The following is a 21,107-nucleotide window of genomic DNA, read 5'->3' on the forward strand; positions in this document are numbered from 1 at the left end:
GTCAATGTTTTTGATTTACACACAGATCCTTTCCTGAAATGCACCAGCTCTCTTTCCAAGGGCATCTCTTTGCATCTAATGTGCTGCACAACAGGGATACTGGAGCCCTATGCAGAGCTATGAACTCACAGCATCAGAGAAATCTTGTTAGAGCTTACCATGAATAAAACACAGGAACTAAAGCAAGCTTCAGTGGAGCTGCAGATGCACATTCAAGAAACTATGTTTAGCCATTTAAATGATATTACTTGTCCAAACAGGAAGGGAGTTGCTGATTAAATTCTAATCTGTTTCCCTGCTTTCATTCCATGTAACTCCTGTGTGTGCTGGATACCAAATCCCCTACAAGGGCAGGCACCAGCTCTTCTTCCCTGAAGGTAGTCTTCAGAAGGCAGCATTTTATTGCTGCTTTTCCCCTCTAGGGTATTTGTTTGTGCTTTCAGACTCAACTGTTATTTATTGTGCACTCTTAAATTCTTTCTCATCTCCTGAAGTAGAGATCCCATCTCCTGAAGCACAGAATCTCCTGCAATAAGCTAACCAGAGAAGTTCACATCTCCTTCAGTTATTAATATAAAAGGACAAACACTCATGAAATATATCTTTGTCCTCTTACCTAATTTATCTTCACGTTGCAACTCAGGAGGAGGGGTGAAGACTGAGGGCACCCTCTCAAGATCCTTTTCTTCCAATCAGTTACTAACAAAACCTGACCAGCAGCCACAGCCGTTAGGAACGGAATGAAAGGTGCTGAATGCATGCACTGAAGCCCATGAGAAGGATGACTGTTGAAGGATGGCAGTCCCTGCCCTTGCTGGATAAAGGCACCTGCACCTACAGCTCCAGAGCTCCCTCTGAGTTGCCATCAAGCTGTTAGGAACTGTGTGCAGGCTGCAGGGAGCATCTTCCTGCTGGTTAGCAGTTAGCTTTATGTGCCCCAGGAAAATAAAATGGCATCTCTGATGTTCAACAATGGGTTTTGCAAGAATGTTTTATGTTTAAGCTCAGGAATCAGAATTGAATCCTGTTTCTGTGACAAGATAACTACTGTTCAGATCTCCTAGCATGATCTCCCCAGGAATTGCACTTGGGGCACACTGTGCAAACTCTGGTTAATCCACACGACATGCATGAGACACGAGGGAGCAGCGTCCAACCAAGTGCACTGTTGGCACAAACTGGCACAGAAATGCGGTGCTGGGACAGGGTTGCCACTCTCAGTGCTCCGGCTTTGAAGGTCTGTGACCAGCTCAGTTCTGCCTTGCATGCCAAGGCCAGGGCTCCACCACAACCCACCAGCATTGCATACCTTTTAACTCCCCGTGGCCCAGGCGGCCGAGCCGCCCGATGACAACTCTCCAAGGCAGCGATGTCATCTGCACAATGCCAATGCACCACTCCCACAGCTTCTGCAGGCCGATCTTTCGTGCCGACAGCTTGCTCCGCCGCGACCTGCAGAAAGAGAATCCGGGCAAGGCTCAGATTTCCTGTCTGTATCAGCAGTGCTGACCCTGCACAGGAGTTCTGACAGTCTTGCAGAGTGCATAACTGACAGTTACTGACAAGAAGCAGGAAAAAAAAATCAGTGTCTGCCTTCAGTCCTGTTACTGCAGCAACACACAAGAGGTGTCCATATGCTGAGCAATGTGCCCGCTGTTAAGAAGTGTGTCCAGCAGATCAAGAGAGCTTCTCCTTCCCCTCTGCTCTGCTCTGGTGAGACCTCATCTTGACTACCACGTTCAGTTTTGGGCTCCCCAGTTTAAGAGGGACAGGGATCTGCTGGAGAGGGTCCAGCAGAGGGCTATGAGGATGATGAGGGGACTGGAGCACTGCCTGATGAGGAGAAGCTGAGGGACCTGGGGCTGCTTAGTCTGGAGAAGAGAAGACTGAGAGGGCATTTAATAAATGTTTATAAACATCTGAGGGCTGGGGGTCTGGAGGGGTGACAGGCTCTGCTCACTGCTCCCTGGGATAGGACAAGGAGCAATGAATGGAAGCTGCAGCACAGGAGGTTCCAGCTCAACACAAGGGGCAACTTCTTGCCTGGCAGGATCCCAGAGCACTGGCACAGGCTCCCCAAGGAGGTTGTGGAGTCTCCTTCTCTGGAGACTTTCAAGGCCTGTCTGGATGTGTTCCTCTGTGATCTGTGCTAGATTATGTGGTCCTGCTCTGGCAGGGGGGTTGGACTGGATGATCTCCTTTGGTCCCTTCCAACCCCTAATACCCTGTGATCCTGTGAGCTGTTCTCAAAGGTACCATTTGTAGAACAAGTGTAACACAGGAGCTTCTTTCCCCTGCAGTTTACAGAAGTGCCAGATGAAATGCTGGCACTGTAACATCATCATGATCAGCAGGAAATGTGATTAGAAGGGATGTGCAAGAAGCTGATGAGAGTGAGGGGTAACAACCAGAGGCCTAGATACAATGTAAAAAGGTTTCTACCTGTTTGGTAAATCAATATTGACTATGCAGGTTTCCAGCAGCTCCCCGTGGAGGTCAGTGCAGGATGCCAAAAGCCACCGCTGGTCGTGAGACAAGCAATAGCCAACAAAGAGCACGTTGTACTTCTGACTGGCCTCTCCAAAGGTCTCTCCCAGCTCTGTCTGTTTGTCTTTGATGGGTGCCAGTATGAAAGGAGGCGAGTACAGCTGGATTGGGCTGGGCCTCTGCAATGAACACAGTCAACACAGTCATCAGCAGATACATCGACAACTGTTCAAGGCAAGAAGCACACAAACAGACTGGCAGTGAGAACAGAACAATGGGAGTCTGAAACAGCAAATTCAGGGCATTCATGGGAAGTTGTAGATGAGTCATGTCTGCTTTGTAAAGCTGATGTGCTTCTGGTCTTACCTAAAGACTTCTGTTTACATACAGGGAAGCTAAGGTATGGAAAGAGTCTTTGGACAGAAGGCCGAAACCAGTCTCTGAGACAGTCAGGAGTTTCGAGCTGTTATTCTGTGCATCCTTTTGCTAAATTTGATGCCATCTGCTGCCCTCTGTCCCCTCACACACTGCCACAAGACAAAGGTACCACATAAATTGCACATCAGTTGCACAGGCAGAGCTCAAAGTTCTTGTTCAGTTTTCTGCTGAGGCATTAGCAGGAACACACTTTCACGATGTCAGAAGTTCTTTAAGTCTTCTAGGTCACAGTTTGATTTCAGAAATGCTTTGGGTTTTGCATCAGAACTGAACTTACTCTTCAGATCTGTAGCTGTGACAGTGCTGCTGTTTAAGAAACAAACTACCCCTCAGAAAGCCAACCTCTAAGAGGCTGCAAGAAATCCAGGCCATTTGACACCATTTAATGCTAAGCAGCAGCAAATCAGGATTGCAAATAACACATCTGCAGTGCTGTTGCAGAGCCTGACAGGAGCAAGTTATTAAATCCATCTTTTACTAAACAAAAATGTAAGTCCTAATGTCACAGGAAGCTGAGACTCTCTGATCACCAGTCCAATTCTTCTCCTTAAATGGTCCATTAGAGCAGGCTGCCCAGGACTCTGCGTATCTCCATCACTAGACACACAGAGATATCAGATGCCATCTCCAGTGGTGGAAAGCTCAGCCTGCCAGGGCAACTAGTTCCAGTGTTCAATCAAACCTACAGTCAAAAGTTTTCTTTTTGGTTTTGTTGGGTTTTTCCCCCATGTTTTCATTGAAACAGACTTTGTGGTATTTCTCCTTGTGCCCACTGCCTCTTGTCCCACCACTGAGAAGAGCCTGGTTACAGCTTCTGTCCTCCTTCCTATCAGATACTGACAGAAACTTAACAGAGTCCTCCTGGCTAGACAACTGCAGCGCTCTCTGTCTGCTCAGCTGTTAGATGCTCCCATCCCTTACTCATCTTTGTGGCCTTTTGCTGGATTCACTCCAGTATGTCTTATGGCTGGTACTGAGGAGCCAGCCAGACCTGTGTTCCAGGTGAGGCCTCAGCAGTGCTGAGGGGAAAATAATCACCGTTCTGCACACTTCCTAACACAGCCCCATCTGCTGTTGGCTTGCTTTGCTGCAGGGGCACACTGCTGCCTTGCATCTGGCTTGCCCAACAGCACCTCCAGGTCTTTATCTTCAAAGCTTCTTTCCAGCTGCTCAATCCCAAGCCCATCTTTGCTTCGTAACTGCTCTCTGAAGAAAAAAAACTGCTGGGCCTGCCCACACATGCTCAGTAAGTCAGAAGTGGTCAGGCTGTTTCCTTCTCAGGCAGAGCGTGGAGGTCTGCAGTGCTGAGAGCGAAACGCGTGCACACTGGCAAGGGCAGAGATCTGATTCACTGGAGGTGTGACATGCATGCTGCTCATTCAAACATTTGCTCCTCTTTTGGTGTCTTTTGTCTCCTCAGGAAATTAAAGATGAAATGCAAAGCGCAAGTTAATCAGCTTGGAGGACAAGTTTTGGTGTTCTCTCAGAGATTAGAGTATCGTGTTTCTGTTGATGTCACTTTGTAGAAGGATAACACCTTGCAGAAACATTAATTAGAGGTAGGGAGAAGCTTCCAGGGGTCTTGCAAGTTTACTGCTCTTCCCCTTACACCTAAGTAGCTTCAAATATGATTGTTGGAACTTGCTGCAAAATCCATCCAGCTGAACGGGTACCTTTGTGAGAGGGAAGCGTGAGGAGAGAATGTGGAGATGCCTGGGGTGATAGTGCTGTTAGACATTCTCAGGGAGAGCTTATGGTCTTATGTGAGTCATGAAACGTGTTGATAGGTCGGGTTTATGATGATTCTGAAGCTAGGGTTTTAAACCCTAACAAACATGCCTTTATCCCAGGGTAAGTGGTTAAGTGTTTAGCTGGTCCATTAAACCTACATAAAACAGTCATCGTTATCTCCCAAAGAATGAAAACCATTCCTGGCAGGTAGGATGGATTATTCTGCTTTTGAAATCCCTGGAATTCCAGAAACGGGGCTTGAATATTTGCAGTGTGAAAAACAGATGAGAGATAAGCCCTCCCAAACAGGGAGATTTCTCCATTACCTCGGGGAATTAACAGAGGACCTGTAAATAGGCACAGGAACTTCTTCCCTAGATCTGTGTGTATACGTAAAGGTGGGACACAAACACTTCCCTGTAGGAGTACTACAGCCCGAAGCTACAAGGTGTCTCAGAATCCTAGGCAACCACAGACAGCTTCTCTTCTTTTACACTGATCTTTTAACCTTTTATGACTCAAACCCAGAAGCTTAAAGCTGAAAGCAAGTAGTCTGACATTTTCCTCACTGTTTTCCATTCAGTATTAGCTCACCAATGCCCTTTCTGTTTTCATTACCTTCTGTGCCTTGAAAAAACATTCCTAAAAGGGTTTTCTTTACTCATTTTTGCTAATTGAGAGAAGCAGTTACAGTTTATTAGCAGGCTTTTGTTTTCTTGACACGGTACTAACCTCAGGATTTTTGAGGGTCATCTCGATGCTGGCAGCTGGCCCAAAGCCTGTGAGTGACTTGATGTGGATCTGTGTGGGCAAGGGCCTCCTGCACTGGCAGTACACTGAAAATGCCAAGGACTTCAAGTGCTGAATGTAGAAAACCTGTTCATCCTTCATTGTCTGCAGCATGTACTGGCAAGGCACAATCTGCATGATTCACAGAAACAGTAAAACAAGAGTGAGAGGCTTCAGAGAGCTGCTCATTAACATCAGCCCAGGCTCACACATTCATTAGTCACTTAGCAGCCATCACACTCTGTACTGCAGTACAGTGTCTGCAGCTTCCTAGCAAGCTGCTGCCCTTTCCCAGGAATAGCTGCAGGAGTCAGCCACTGCGCTCCCTGACACAAACCTGCTGTTGCCGCTTAATGACGTACTTAAGGCTGCAAAACCTCTCTTAAAGTTCCAGGGTCCTACTGCCCGGTGCAATGGAAGTGTCTTCTCATGGGGCCACAGTAACTGAAAGCTGCAGCATGTCAGGCAGAGCTGACAAACACTCAGGGTTAATTTTGCTTCCACTGAACGAGAAGCCCCATCAGCTATACAAAGGGAACAGGTTATTTGTCTGAGGTCCACCTTCTTATTCCTGCTGCAATTTGGGAAGGGCACACGGTGAACCACAGGTATAATAGTTGCCAAAGTATACTACAAGAAGTAACTACTAGTGGCTTTTAAAAGCAATACCCTAAAACCTGGGGGTAGCTATAATGTTTTTAATCTCAACTCCAAAACCAAACACCTGTAGCTTGTTAAAGCTTTTCCTGATCAGCATCTTCCCTTTGGAGGTAGCCTTCACTAGATAACCTCAGTGTTCTGAGCTTTGTGCCTAGGCTGGTTTGGTTCCATAGTTTGTGGTTAGAATTAGAATGAGTTTGCTGGTGATATGGAATCAGAATCATAGAATCAACCAGGTTGGAAGAGACCTCCAAGCACCATGGTGTCATTCCTAGGGAAGACTGGAGAGATCAGAATTAAGATTCCATCGCAGGGATTTCTGTGGCCATTCCTCCTTTTCAGTTTCAATGAGCACTCCACTGCTGCTGGTCACTTAACAGACATTTTCAGCAGCAATAAAACTTCACACACACAAAATTTTTACTGCTCTCTGGTTCTTGCCTGAGCCACTGGAACCTGAGCAGCATGTTCTGCTTACTAGATGTGACTGCAAGTTTTTAAAAGCCAGGTCTTCATCCAAGAATTTCAGAAGCCAGGCTTCTGCACTCTCTTAGATGAACTGTGCTAAGTCTGCAAACATTTGGGTTTGGTTTATTTTGAAGTAACTTGTGTGTTTGTGTGTCCTGCAGTACAGCTGGGAGAACCCTGTGCTGTAGCACGTTACCCTTTGCTTAGAGAAAACTGACTACTGTCGTGAGTTAAACTGGCAAAACACCGACAGAGAGACAAAGGCTAAGTGCCCAGGAGACAACCAGTCCTCAGGAAGAGCTGCTGAGGCCACTGGTATGGGCAAAGATACAGTTCCCTGTACAGTTTACATGTTCATGTTTTTGAGACCTAACAGTATCAGAGGCTATGTTATTTTTAGTATCTTCAGGTCTGGATCAATGAAACTGCCTGCACCTTACACCACAGTGTGAAGCTGAAGTCTGAAATATTATGGTGATGTTTTTCCCCATCATCTCAGGGAGCAATGAGGTCAAGGTTACCCAGAATGACACATCTTCCGTGCCAAATCTGAGACACTGTAACAACTTCCAATTCTTGGGTTTGGGGTTTTTTGGTGGTTTGGTTTGTTTGTGTTCTTTCTTTAGTAATTTAAATTAAAATAGTTTAAAGCCAAGCTGAGCACACTTGAATAAGGTACACAGGCATCACTGCCATGCTGCTTCTGGCATGTGTTGCACATGTACATGCACAGCTTGTAATCTCTGGCCTCCCATTTCCCCCTCCCCAGTTATTTCAACTGAACCACTGGGAAGGAAGAGGCATGGCAGAATGCAGGCAGCCTGGGCAATGGGCCAAGCTCTGCTGCTGGCTACACAAATTCAATTCTTAAGCAATTCCAGAGTAAGTAACTATTATTATATGCCAAGTTACATAGTAAATTATTTTTAAGCAGCAGATAATAACAATACAATAGTTAAATTATGCATTAAATGTCTGGTTTCACATACTACTCTTGGATTAAACAGTATAAATCAAGAGAATGTATAAAGCAAACGAAGCAATCAAAAGAGCAACTGGACAGTTTTGGCAATGGCAAACCAAGCTGCAGCTTAAATGACTCTATCAGGAAGCCACTAGCACATGAGAGTGCTAGAAACATACAACAGATCTGATATAGGGATACTGGGGCTGCCTTACATTAATTTCCTCATCAAAACAAAAGCACAGGTATTCTTTTATAATAAATAGACCTGGACTGGCAACAAAATAATTTGTAAACATCACCTAAATTTGCTGTCTTCCATGTTTTATCTTGTAGTGTAGTGCATGTATTAGAAGTGTGCTTTGAAGGAACAACTTTCTGGTGGGAAGATACAGAGGAAGGTAGCATTACCTGGAGAATGAAAGAATTCCTCATGTTCTCAGGCAAGTTATCCAACATTTCTGTGTAGCATCTCATCAAACTTAACAGCCAGAAGTTGGTTGAGGCAGACTCTTCATCTGCAGTGTAGGTAAAAGGATCCACCATGTAGATGACCACCGCAGGGGGGTAGGCGTTGCTGTCGGCAGACTCGGGCTCGGTGGGGATCCCTATCCTCTCCCTCTCTGTAACACTAGAGACACACACAGCTGTTAACTGCTTGCTGTGAGGATGTGAAGGGCTGAAGCAGAGCAGGGAAAGGTGACTGAGTGACTGTCACGTTCAGAAGCAAAACAAAAATACAGCAGTGAGTGAGATGACTTCCACTCACAGCAGCTCTTCATCCACAGTACCTGTTCTTGATTACAGATACTGGCCAAAAAAATCTAACAATCTCATTGAATGCAGTCAGAATAGATTCTGCCTGAAGAAGATGGAAATGCTGACTGATACTAGCTCTGTGAGATTTCTTGTTGGGTATGTGCCTGCCTGCTTCATAGTCCTGATGGGGGTTTTCTTTTCGGAGAGGTGGAAGGAGAAGGAATTGAGGACCGAGGAAAAGTGCCAAATCCATACTGATGGAGACTGAAGCTCTCCGTTTAGTTACAGAAAAGGTTCCATTGGTAATGGAAGGAACAACCAAACGTTTTCACTTGGTAAAACACTCCCTCATGGCTCAGCCATGGACAGGAGGCTCCACATCTGTAAGTGATAAAAAGCAGCTCAGACGTACTCTGTCAGAAACTGTGCTGCAGCTGATAAAGCAGCCTTGTGCACAGATCCAGGGAGCAGATGGCTTAAGGATCACCCCAACTACAACAGGATGTGGGCTTTTCACTTAAGATACAGGAACTCCACAACATATATCATGACTATTAGCAATATACATTATTGTGAGAGTAATGAAAACCAGGTTCGCTCAGGAAGTTACTTACATGAGATGTTAAAAACCCTTTTCCTAGTTTTTATGTTTGATGGATGACTCTTTCTAATGAAGTCTTAAAAAAAGCTGAGCTGCTAAAATTGAATTTAAAGTAATAGCGAAACAAGCTTGTTTCCTGGCCTCACAGTACACCTGCTTGCAAAACAACTCCTCCTCTGCAAGCTAATGACAACCGCACCCCTGTGAGGTGTTTTGTGTGGGGACTGTATTTTGTATCTCTGAACATCACAGGTGGGATGGAGTTGTCCAAGAAAGAGAAGAGTCACTCCATGCCACAGGAGAGGTTCTATGGTGACACAGGTGAGACCTGGCACAGAACCTGTGGGACACCTCATGTTTCTCCTGCACTGCCAGTGCAGGCCAGGAGTGGCATCCCGAGGCGTTGCACACAGAACTGTAACATCTGTGGTCGTGCAGTTGAATCAGGCTTTCTTGTAACAACAAAAAGGAAATTTGCTTTTTTCCACCTCTCCTTTCTCTTAAATTAAAATGGGCCCTGATGCATTTACAGCTGGCATCTGCACTGCACTGCACATGCCAGAGGGTCCTCTCCTTTCAAGGATCTACATAAGGCTTAATGGGCAGCAGTTGTATGAAAGCAGAACAGTGGATTTAATTAGAAGCACTCCTAGTCATTGGAGCACTTAGGTAACTTACCCCTCCTGTCCTTCTTGTGGCTGCTGTGGTAAGCTTTGACCTGATTCTGTGTCTCCTCCAGGGGCTGTGCTTCCTTGCGGGCGCTCTGCTGTATTTGCCCCAGTGCTGGTGGTCTGCCCCGAGCCGATGTTCCCACTGAACCCTGGAGTAGAGGTAGCGGCCATCTGGTTAACGCCGGGCGTCGCAGAGGACGCTGACAGCTGTGGCACAGAGGATCCAGAGGAGGAGCTGCTCCCTGCCGGAAGGCTACTGGTCCCACCACCGGGTGTGGAGTTAAAAGAGTTGCCTGTGGGTGCTGCTCCAGCCGCTGAGAGAGACACTGAATTGGAGGGTGCAGGTCCACTGTTCCCAGGTGCTGTTTGCGTCTGGCTTGCTGGCGCTGGCGTTTGGTACTTAGGTGGCAGTAGCAGGCTGCTGTCAAGCTGCAGAGTGGCTAAGTAAGGTGCTGAAATAGCAGGTAAGGAGAGAGGGAGATAATAAGAGTCTGCCAGATCAGAGTGAACTGCAATAACCATGAAGTCATACAGAATATTCAGAGAACATAACCTCCAGTGGAAGTTTTTCCATTCTTGAGGGTTTCAGTTCTAACTGATAGGCATCAAATGTCTTTAGAACAGCACTGGCTTTGCAGAGCTGTGTGACTCGAAGCTGGTACTGACATGTCATTACCTCTGGCTAGATGGGGTTGTGATAACAGCTTTAGAGAGAGAGGTCAGCTTTGCAATCTCCTAGAGGTTATCTCTGCCAGAATGAAAATCTTAAAGTCCTTTTAAACTGAGCTACAATAATGATGCTCTTCACCACAGAAAAAAGATAGCAGAGGGATTCTTTTTGAGTAATAAATGAATAAAAAATAAGTAAATTAGTATCTATTTACTCTTAAAGGTGGCAAATCACCAGCAGGGAGGTTTCCTGCCAGATGCCTCAGCTGTGAACTGAACAGCTTGACAGCCCAGCTGGCTGGGCACATACTACAGGTTTCTGCAGGTAAGCCTGGGGTATTTATGTGAAATCATGTTGCAGTAATTCCTTCCTCCCAGTTGTGTGGTGAATTAAAACTAGAAGTAAACTGAACGAGGCAACAGGGTCATGTGAAACAGGAGCTCTCTTTCTGCCAAACTTTCCTTGCAGGATGGGGTGAGCGTTCAGCAGTCTGCACAGCTGCGCTAACTCCTCCCCTAGGTTTGCTTCAGCTCTGTTCCAAAACCTGATCACCACTCCTCCAAGTAAGCAGACTGCAGAACTGTCACACCTTTCTCAGAGCAAAGGGAGTAAAGGCTGGTAAAGAAAACACTTCAAAGTTGCTTGCTCTTTTTAAACAAAAAGGCAGCTTGCACATTTCAGCTCAGGCACAAAGCCCTTCCGTAGCTGGTGTTCTGTCACCCCTCTCTGTCTGCCTGACCAGCATTGTCTCAGCAATGCATCTCCAGGGACAGACCCCATTTGTCAGTCATGTACACAGTGTGTTATTTTGCCTCTGGAGCCATTCTGGAATGGAACAACCACATCTCTTTCCCAATGCAATCTGGGAGCAATGTTAGATGAGTCCAGGGACCATCCTCCTGGTATGGAGGGCTATATAGCAAACTTTTATACCCTCCCAGACTCTCATACTTAACAATTCTGCATGAAACAAGCAGGTCTGACATTACCTTGTGAAAGAACAAATATGGCAGGTGGCCATAACAACGACAAAGAGACCAGTCTTTTAAACTCTCTCACTGGTTCAGGATGGAAAGAAAGTCCATGAGGTCCAGAGGAGACCATGCTAACAGAGTAATGTGGTTCCAAGAATCCACACACCCATGGATCAAGGCCACTCTTCCTCTCTCTTTTTACTTGTGTTAACTCATCCCATCCCTCCTTTGCAGAGTTTATTGAACTTAGAGAACTTCAGTGAACTTACACCTCCTATATAAACAAATGTCATGCTTGAAGGCACCACATGCATCGTTCTGCCATGCTGATACATCTCAGTAGCGTATCAACCAGATCAATTCATGCATCCAGCCTCGCCTGGAATGCCTCTGAGACATACAATCACAACAAACTGACTTTTCCATAAAGATAAGAATTGGCATTTGAATCTCTGACATGATCACCAGACTGATAAACAGCAACAGAACTTTCTAAAGTAGGGAAATGTAATGTGGAAGGATGAAGAAATGAAGATAAAGCCTCACAATACCTTTTATATTTTGAAACAGATCATCCTCTGGGGCTTAAGAATCAGCCCCTTTTCCACCTACTGTAAATAGCCTCTGCCGTAGCTGCAGGAAGAAGAGCCTGGCTGGTGCCACAGCAGACTCACCTAGGTGATGCCGGCAGACCTGGGCGTAGAGTTTGAGCCTGGAATGATTGTCGCACTCCTCGCTGCCCCAGGGCTGGCTGAACCACTCGCTCACCAGCTCGTCCGTCAGCTTCTGCGCCACGCTCTTGCCCACCCGCATGATCCCATCACGTAACACTTTGCAGATTGGTTTGTGCTGGCCCAGTCTACACATCTGGGGAAGGAAGGAAGCAGAATGCCTGTCACTAGATGCCAAGCACCTGAGGAAGTTACGCAGGCTGGTTTGTGGTGCACACCTCTCACTGCCAGCACAGAGCGGCTGGCTTCTTAACAAATATAAACCCCGGAGGCTGCCTTCACCTGCTGAGTGGAATTGCCCTTACAGCAAAAGTAAGGGTACAAAGTAATCTGACATGTTCAGCAGTACACTGTGCCTGCTTAGAAGAGGAAATGCTTTCAAGTACAGCCCAGCAACAGCTTCTTTAATGTACACCTTGCTCCTTAGGTTTGCTTGGGCCTTCATGCATTAGGTTGCAGCTGCACTGATATGAGTGGTACATGCTCTGTAAAACAGGAGACCGTGTGCTGGCAGAAGCAGGTGGCAGCAAACACCCCCACATGCACAGAGACTCACAGCTAACTCAATCCAATATTGTTGGACTCTGGAAGTACAGGAAGTCCTCAGAACGTAAGAAATCCTTATGCTAATAATTGTTAATTTAAACCCCATGGATTTCTCCCAAGGAACATGCAGTGGAGCAGAAATGACACTTAAGAAGAAACAATTCAGAGTGGTTCCTCTTTCCAACCTCGTATACAGCACTCAAGTCCCTGAAGAAAGTTTTGGCTCCGTCGAGCAAGGCCTCATTTTCTGGACACACCACGATATAGGCGACATCCCGATGGCCCCCGTATGGGTCTAGCAACAGCCTCTCCCAGAAGGGCAGGGAGAAGGGAGAGATTGTCAGGAAGTCTTTGTCATAGCCCACCAGTAAAGTCGGGATCGGGAGAGGCTCGGGAGACTCCTCAGAGCCTGCAAAGAGAACAAAGAGAGAACAAATGTTATAATAAGTGGTTGGACTGCAGTGGATTCTCTGATGCACCAGCAGAGGGTTCCTTCACAGTAGTACTGCAAATCACTGATCCCTCGCCATGCTGAGCCTCCCAGAAGTTATGGAGTGGAAGCATACAGCGAGGCTGTACCATGCCTGATAAACCATGTTCTCCACAGGCTTTTTCCTCGGGAAAAAGGATTTAATAATGGAGAACAAAAGATTTATATAGTGCTTAAGAACTGTGATAAAATCCAAGTTCAGTGAGGCAGAGTAGAGGGAGCTGAACCAAGCACCACTGAAACCTCCCTGCAGAGTCACAAGACATTTTTCACTAGTCTGTAAGCAAGACTGCATGGGTTAAGAGTGAAATAAAGTGCAGGTGAGGAGCATATTTAATTGGCTGCCATTGCTCTGCAGATGTGCACATACAAAGTCTGGTTTGTAACCTGGTTTTTCCAGAAGTGCCACTTAGAGACAGAAGATTCTGAAACTTCTTGTTAAGGCTATGGGAAACCTTGGAATCAGCAAAGCTTTCTGTGGAGAACCCCTCCACTCTTCATGCGTAGCTCAGCAAGCTCCTCTTCCCCATTGTGATTTGGTACAGCTTCAGCAGCTTCCTCTGTGGGTGCTGTTTACAGAGCACCCAGCTCCTGTGCACACAGATCTGGACAGGGAGCTTGATCCCCACCCCGCCCTTCTGCACTACATGCAAATATTCCTCAGCCTGGAAGGGTAAAACCTCCACTCCATCGTTCAGCAGGTGCTCCAAACGCCTCTGAGAGCCTTGCAGAGCTCCTCAAAGAGCCTGTTTGTTCTAACAGATCTCCAGAGGAAGGTGCCCATTCCAGAGCGCTGTTCTCAGCCTGCTGGCATACCCCACAGTGCACATACCATACGTTCCCCGTCCTGCCATCTTATGGAACTGCTGCCAGGTGAGTGGTCCCTGCACGTGCTGGATGTTCTCCCAGGTCCTTCCTGTCCTCTTCTTCTGGATGGCATCCTGGAGAAAGGGCTGCAGCGACAGCAGCATGCGCACCACGTCCTGGGAGGAGAGCATGCTGATGTCCAGCACTGAAATGACAAAGGAGCATCACTCATCTTCAGGGAGGCACAGGAAGAAGAAACTTGGCATTGCTTTTTGGTTTATTGTTCCTTCACATTGCTCCTCACAGTGCCCTTAAAGTCTGTACTACTCTAATTAGCTTAATGGCATCTCCTGGGATACTTCATGAAAACACTGCTGAACTGAAGCTGTCACCCTAGGCCTTCTCAAAGACACACTTCTCACTGTTCTGTTGTCAGAGCATCTTCAGCATAGAAACAAGGAAAACTTGATCATAAAATCCTTCATTTTTGTCTTGGTGACACTTTCATACGGAGCAAACTGGAACTCAGGAAGTTCCACCTGAACACAAGGGAAAACTTCTTCACTGTGAGACTGCTGAAGCCCAGGAGCAGGCATTCCAGAGAGGTTCTGGAGTTTCCTCTGGAGACTTTCCAAACCCACCTGGATGTGTTCCTATGTGACCTGCCCTAGGTGACCCTGCTCTGGCAGAGGGGTTGGACTGGATGATTTTCAGAGGTCTATTCCAATCCCTACTATTCTATGCTTCTGTGACTCTCTAAAACAAAGGGGCTGTCATTCTGCCTTCCCCTGAACACCTGACTTCGGTTTGCATCCTTGCTTCAGATTTGTGAATTTCCACAGAGTCTTTCCCAACTTAGACCACATAGTCTGTGGACAAGTGGATAAATGGCACTTTAGAGATCATTTACAGAGCTTTCAGAAACCTTTGTTTATAGAATGAAAACTATGAAGTGGGTCACACATTAAGTGGCCCAGGATGGGCAAGTTTCAAACAAATATAGAATCATAGAATCAAGCAGGTTGGAAGAGATGTCCAAGCTCATCCAGTCCAACCTAGCACCCAGCCCTGGCCAATCAACCAGACCATGGCACTAAGTGCCTCATCCATCTTTTTTTGAACACCTCCAGGGACAGTGACTCCAGCACCTCCCTCAGCAGCCCATTCCAATGCCAATCACTCTCTCTGCCAACAACTTCCTCCTAACATCCAGCCTAGACCTCCCCTGGCACAGCTTGAAACTGTGTCCCCTTCTTCTGTTGCTGGGTGCCTGGCAGAAGATACCAACCCCAGCTGGCTACAAGACTCCCTTCAGGGAGCTGCAGACAGCAATGAGGTCACCCCTGAGCCTCCTCTTCTCCAGGATGCACACCCCCAGCACCCTCAGCCTCTCCTCACAGGGCTGTGCTCCAGGCATAACATAAGACATAAGTCACAAAAAAAGTCAGAGGAAGAAAAGCTGTGTTGTGAGCCTTACCATTGCTGTGAGGCCAAGAATGTACAGTGGCACTTCTTACAAGGGCTTCATCCACTTTCCCACCTGTGGGGTTGTCCACATACTGCCTGCCTTGCTCGAGGGCGTTGAAGCACTCGACCCAGGAGTCATTGCTGTCGGCCTGCAGCCTGTCGTAACTCCAGTTCATGCAGGGCAGTGTCTGGCGGTTGTTGGAGGCCATGTAATCCAGGCAGCTCAGAGAGGTGAAAGGCTGCGTGTGCTGATTCTGGAGCAGCAGGAGGAGGCTCATCGGAGGTTCCTGTGTCCTTCGAGCTCCTTCTCCCATCTGAGAGATCAAGTTGCTCTGACAGACCATCAGCCGCCGCTCCGCAGCTTGGCCGATGTCCGAGGTCTTGCCGAAGATGTCCAGCTCGTCCTCGATGAAGAGCCCGGAGTTGTAGCCCAGCTTGCGGTTCATGATGGCGCTGAAGCCGCAGGTGCAGCGGTACTGGTCCTCGTTGGAGGAGTCCGGGATGTAGAGCCCCACGTCCGCACCCTTGATGTTCATGTTGCAGGCGCAGATGCAGCAGCTGTCGAAGTTGCGGTCCTTGAAGATGTTCAGCACCGAGTCCGAGAGGATCAAGGTGACGTACAGGCTGTGCGCCTCTGGGATGGGCTGCACGGTGGCTGGCTCCACGGAATTGAGCGGTCGGGTTGTGGAAGGGGTAGAAGCAGGTGACCCTTGATCTGTACTGTCATACTTGACAGATCCTTGCCCGCTTGCAGTACCCCCACCTCTAGGAGTCCTTGGGGTCCTGGGAGTGCGTGGGGTAGGGACAGAGAAGCGGGGAGTTGCTGGTGACGGCAGAACTCCTGCTCCACTGTTGCTGGCCGGAGCAGTGCTGTTTAGTGTCACTGGAGTACTCATCTGAGGAGTGTTCATCTGAAGATAGTCCTGGTCGGCCAAACTCCCAACGCTAGGCACATTGCTGCATGAAACAGGAACGAAAATCAGTCAGATGCCAGCACAAACTGCTTGGCTGCAAAGGCAAGGCCTGGTTTTGTCAGAACTTCTCTTTAAACACAAGGAGATGGTGGTGAAAATGAAGGAATTCATCGTAGCCTCCGTAAAGGATGAGCACAAGTTCTGCTCAAAACCTTCCCCTCCTGTCTCTCAACTGAAATTGAAATTCTCCTCATGAGCAGTTGTCTCTTATCGACATAATCAAATGGTGTCCTCTCTGGCACTTAGCCCTCTTGAAAGATTATTCCTATGGCCTAAACCTCAGATGCTCTTGAGAAGAACCTCTAGAGAAATGATATTTGTAATTCTTCTAGGGAAAGGTGAAAGAATTCCAGGGGCTCTTTTTAAAGCAGTTCTCTGGTCAGAGATGTACACGAGTGGAAATGAAGAGGGTATTTCAGAGGCACAGAAATCTTCCTTCACTTCAGAAGTCAGCCCTGTGAAGAGCTGTCAGAAGTCATGTGTGTGGCACTTACACACAACATGACCTCCTGCTGTGCAGCTGAGAAGGGCATTCAGATGGCAGAAATGCAGCTGCTCACTGAGGACTGCACAGGCTGCAGCACAATGTGACACATCCCATTACAGACCCTTAGTCCAGTAAAGCTAAGAATCCTATTTTGGGGCCATCTGTCATGACTGGGTTTTATTACTCTGGGTTTTGCCATCTCCTGCCAAATCTAAGTGACCAAAGGACAGTTTGTACGTTCCCATGAGATCTGTCACCTTTCTGAATGACTCATACCAAGGAACAGGTGGTGCAGGGCCAACCAAAAGAGTGAGACTGAACTTCTCTCGTTCCAAGCGGCGATAAGCTGCTCGCTTGCCTGGAAACGTGTCCATTACATACAAGGGCAAGGAAAATGCTGGAAGAACTTAATGAGTCTCTTGATAAAAGAGGGGAAGCAGGATTGCTTCGTGTTTGTCTGTTCTTGCTGTGTGCTTTGTGTGCTGTTTAACAGGAGAGCTATGTTAGTGCTCACACATCATTAGTGACTTGAAAAGGAAAACAGTGAGGACCTCATTCTGCAGAATCCTCTTATTACCTTGAACTGATGCATGTCCAGCTGAAAGCAGGAGACGAAGGAAGATATGAACAAAGGTTTGAGGGAGCTGTGGATCTGAAGCACACTGACTGCCTCAGACTAATAAGAAAAGGTGACCTAGAAACCTTGATTGGCAATCAGCGCTCAGTCGGAAGCCTGCAGTAATAATCTTGCCTCTAATTGGATTACATTGAAAATGAAAGGGGTTTTTCCCCAACAAATACCTGAAATTAATAACCAGCTCAGGCCTGCTGAATCAGTTAGCAGCATGAGAAAACCTGAGAATTAAATTGCTCCCTAGGCACTATCAAGGGTTTACAATTTCTTCTTTGCAATTCTTGTGGGAGCACCGAAGATCCTTTGGGGGAAAGGCCTGATTTAAAGGATTCACAGACTGATTTAAAGATACAGGACACCTCCTCTAGAAACGAGTGCAGTGCAGCAGGAGATCTCTGTACCATTATTATGCTTTTTAAGAGGCTTTGTTAATTTAATGGTGCAAATTCTTGATATCTTTCAAAACCCCCAGCAATGAGTTTTTTTACAAAGATTGCTGATTTCTGAGACCTGAGCAGGGAACGTAAGCTTTTGTGTTTAACAGTAGTATTTGCTTGTAGGTGACAGCATCTCCAGCTTGGCATCTCTTCTCTCAGCAGCTAGCAAGGGGAGAAGAGCAGACCTCCCACCAGCATCTGCCTGATGAGCAGTTCCCCAGGTGATCCATTCCAGGTAAGTCATAAGGACTCAGCAGAACCAACAAGAGCACATGGAGGAGACAGCTGTCACAGGCCTGCTCAATACATTAAGAGCCCTCAGAAGGCAAACTGCTATCATCGGGGTCAGGTATGATCATCTTGGAACTCAAATTGAATCCACATGCACAAGCAGGAGGGGAATCTAACTCTAGGTTAGATGAGAGAGCAGGGACTGGAGAGTTTAAGTGTATTGATTTTATCCCCTAACACTTCTGATTTATGTAGAATTACAACATTTTCCTGTATCAGAAATCACAGTAACCCAAATGCTCCATTTTCCTGTTCTGTTCCAAGCACCACGAGTGTGGTGGACACACAGCACAGCACCACCAAGCTCCAAAAGCTGTTCTCAGTTCAAATGTTGTTACTATTAGAACTGTCTTGATCTCAGACTGACAAACTGAAAAGGTTTAAAATACATTTGAAGGTTGTTTTATGGTTCTGGTGTGCAGTAAGGCACTCTTCTACACAAACATTTCAGTCAAGCAGTCATTTAAATTATGTGCATGCCAAAGGGATTTCCTACAAGACTGTTACTTACTTGTAGCCATCTCTAATGAAAGTGGCTGCAGGTGGCAAAGGAAGTTGTTCAATTTTAGGAGGAACAGCCCAAGACGGCCTGAAAATGCAGGCATCTGGTATCTTCAGAGGTAGGAGGCACTGACTTGGCAGTATCTTCAGTGGAGCAAACACAGAGGAGCCCACAAAAGGTTGAAATGATGGAACTTTGTGCACGTATGAGAAGTCCTGTAACATGCAAGTGACATGGTTTACAACTATGGCAAGGTTGCTCTGTATATCTAATTACTTTTAATTAAAACCTGCACTGAAAATCCTCCACAACTGCATTCCCCCCCTAAATTGATTTATCATTAATTCATCCTACAAAAACATTCAAGAGCAGCTCCTCCAAGGAAACTCAGCTGAGGCTCCTTGTCCTGCTTAGATGCTATGCATCCCAATCAGACGGATTCAGACAAACTCTGTCTGGAAAGGGAGTAGAGAAGGAAGAAATTTTCATACTGCCTAACTTTAAGCAACTAATTCAAGGACTCAAAAGACTGATTTTTGTGGGACTTCTACACTGACAATGGAGGGAGAGGCTGAATTGACAGTGAGAAGAAACAGTAAGTGTCTTAAGACAGCCTCTCTGAACAATAATCATCATGGGGATTAACAGAAACCAATTAATGAGTGGACACTTCACACAAGCCAAATATTAAATAGAAGCAATGCATTTACTATAAATATATAAACAATCCAGTGAGCATAATATGCAATATAACTATCACTGAAGTCCAGTCAAAGGGGTTGAATTGACTGTCATCTTGGTTTGCAGAGGATGATGCCAAGAATTGCAGCCAGTTTCTAGAGCTACCCCAAGCTTCTTTCCTCTTTCCCTTTTGAGGCATCACTGCAAAGTAAGACCCGGGATTGGAAGAGTAACAGTGGTCTCAGAATGTCAGCATTTAACATCTTAGGTCCTTGCATTCTTTCCCTTGCACCTTGCAAAGCATTGAGAGATGAGCAATGTGTGGATTGCTGCCTTCAGCTGCTGAACACTCAGCACAAGAAACCTTAGATGTTCTCAACGTGATTAGCAATGGGTTGAGGTGCTTGGTGTATGTGAGCAGGTGTGACACTTAAAAGCAAGTCAACTGTGCTGCTGGAAATGTTACCAGGCAGATAAATATATGTATTTTAATACTCTTAAAGTGGCTGTGAGGGAGATTACAATATCTTCAGTATCACTGACACTCTACAATCTGTTTCCACTCAAAAACCTCCAGCTGAAAAAAAAAAAGAGATTTTTTTCCAGGCCCAAATTATCCTAGTTTTAAGCAAAGAGTTTACTGCACAAATAGAAGAAAAAAAACCTCAGTAAGGTCTATGGCACAGCAAAGTCTCACCAACCATATAAAAAACTTATTTCAGGCTTCTCTGATGCTATAAAAAGTGGTGGCTACACGAACTAGACAAGGCAGGTGGGACAGCTGTGCTCCAGCAAAGCCTCTGAGAAGATGCCATCTCGCCATGCCCTCAAGTTAAGAAGGGAAGAAGAACAGGCCTGTCACTAGCAGCAGCCTGGCTCCATATGCCCAGCTTCCAGGTGGTTAACTGCACAAGGGGCATGCTGCTAACTGCCTCACACTTCTGCCAAAGCCTCTGGAGAAGCTCTGCCAGCTCAGCCCCTTCGCAGGCATCAGCTTGACTGGCAGCCCTGGGAGCTGGGAATCCTGGGTCTGACTGGACATGCTTCATGCCAGTACTGAGTCATGAGCTCTCTTACTGCCTCCCAGGGACACAACTGAGTGCTCTCAGGGAGACAGTCACCCTGTGGCTTGCTATGCTTGACTTTGGCTGCCTAAGCTACACTGCTAATGCACTAAACTCCCCACTGACTACGTCATCTGTACTGAGACCAATTCATCTCTCAGTCTTCTCTCACTGATGTGCAGCCACTTCTTGTCCATGCTACTGCAAGGGCTGTGTCTTCCTGCCTGTAGCTCCCTCAGCAGTGTAGATGTGTGAAGCCTTTGGTTGTTGCCAACACTCACAGGAGGAGCAAATGAGAGGGAGAAAGTGGTGCTGGGGACAAAACCAGCTGCTGCCATAGCAGGGACGGGGTGGGCCTGACAGAGGAGAATTAGGCTATAAAACCAGGGCCTGGGGACTGCCAGGAGGACAGAGTTACAGCCTGTAGCTGCCTTTTTATTAGCTGTGTACAAATGAGCTTGCTGCAGAGTGAAGTGATCTGTATTTCTACATAGAAAGGTGCACTTTTCAATATAAACCCCTCAGGCTATGTGCATGGCAAGGTGAGAATGACAACCTGTGACAAAAATGACAAAAATCAGCCCAAAGAGAATATGCACAAGCAGGCAGAATGGCTTTTATTCTACCTCTTAACCTGTGCTAAGTATGGCAGGGTGAAATACAAACCAATGGGCAGCAGGTGCTTATGTTAAGTCTCTTCATGTGATGCTATGGAAAAATGGACAGGTCTTGGTATATGAGGCTTAGGAGCCAGCATCAGAGTCCCCAGTTAAAACAGCTCTTT

The 21,107-nt window shown here is 46.7% G+C and overlaps 1 protein-coding gene across 7 annotated transcripts in view; it reads right to left on the reverse strand.

Moving 5' to 3' along the window:
* MED13L (mediator complex subunit 13L) overlaps nt 1-21,107 on the reverse strand; it is a 190,174-nt gene that overhangs the window by 13,248 nt on the left and 155,819 nt on the right. For all 7 annotated transcript variants that reach the window (XM_064168753.1, XM_064168754.1, XM_064168758.1 and 4 more), the window contains 10 exons: nt 18,588-18,793; nt 15,264-16,210; nt 13,812-13,991; nt 12,675-12,898; nt 11,887-12,079; nt 9,576-10,020; nt 7,949-8,168; nt 5,389-5,577; nt 2,443-2,666; nt 1,310-1,452 (listed from right to left, as the gene is read on the reverse strand). In XM_064168753.1, the coding sequence (XP_064024823.1) occupies nt 1,310-1,452; nt 2,443-2,666; nt 5,389-5,577; nt 7,949-8,168; nt 9,576-10,020; nt 11,887-12,079; nt 12,675-12,898; nt 13,812-13,991; nt 15,264-16,210; nt 18,588-18,793 (2,971 nt within the window). The remainder of the gene's footprint in view (nt 1-1,309; nt 1,453-2,442; nt 2,667-5,388; nt 5,578-7,948; nt 8,169-9,575; nt 10,021-11,886; nt 12,080-12,674; nt 12,899-13,811; nt 13,992-15,263; nt 16,211-18,587; nt 18,794-21,107) is intronic.

This window comes from Pogoniulus pusillus, chromosome 30 (assembly GCF_015220805.1).
Source record: "Pogoniulus pusillus isolate bPogPus1 chromosome 30, bPogPus1.pri, whole genome shotgun sequence".
Classification (NCBI taxonomy): Eukaryota; Metazoa; Chordata; class Aves; order Piciformes; family Lybiidae; genus Pogoniulus; species Pogoniulus pusillus.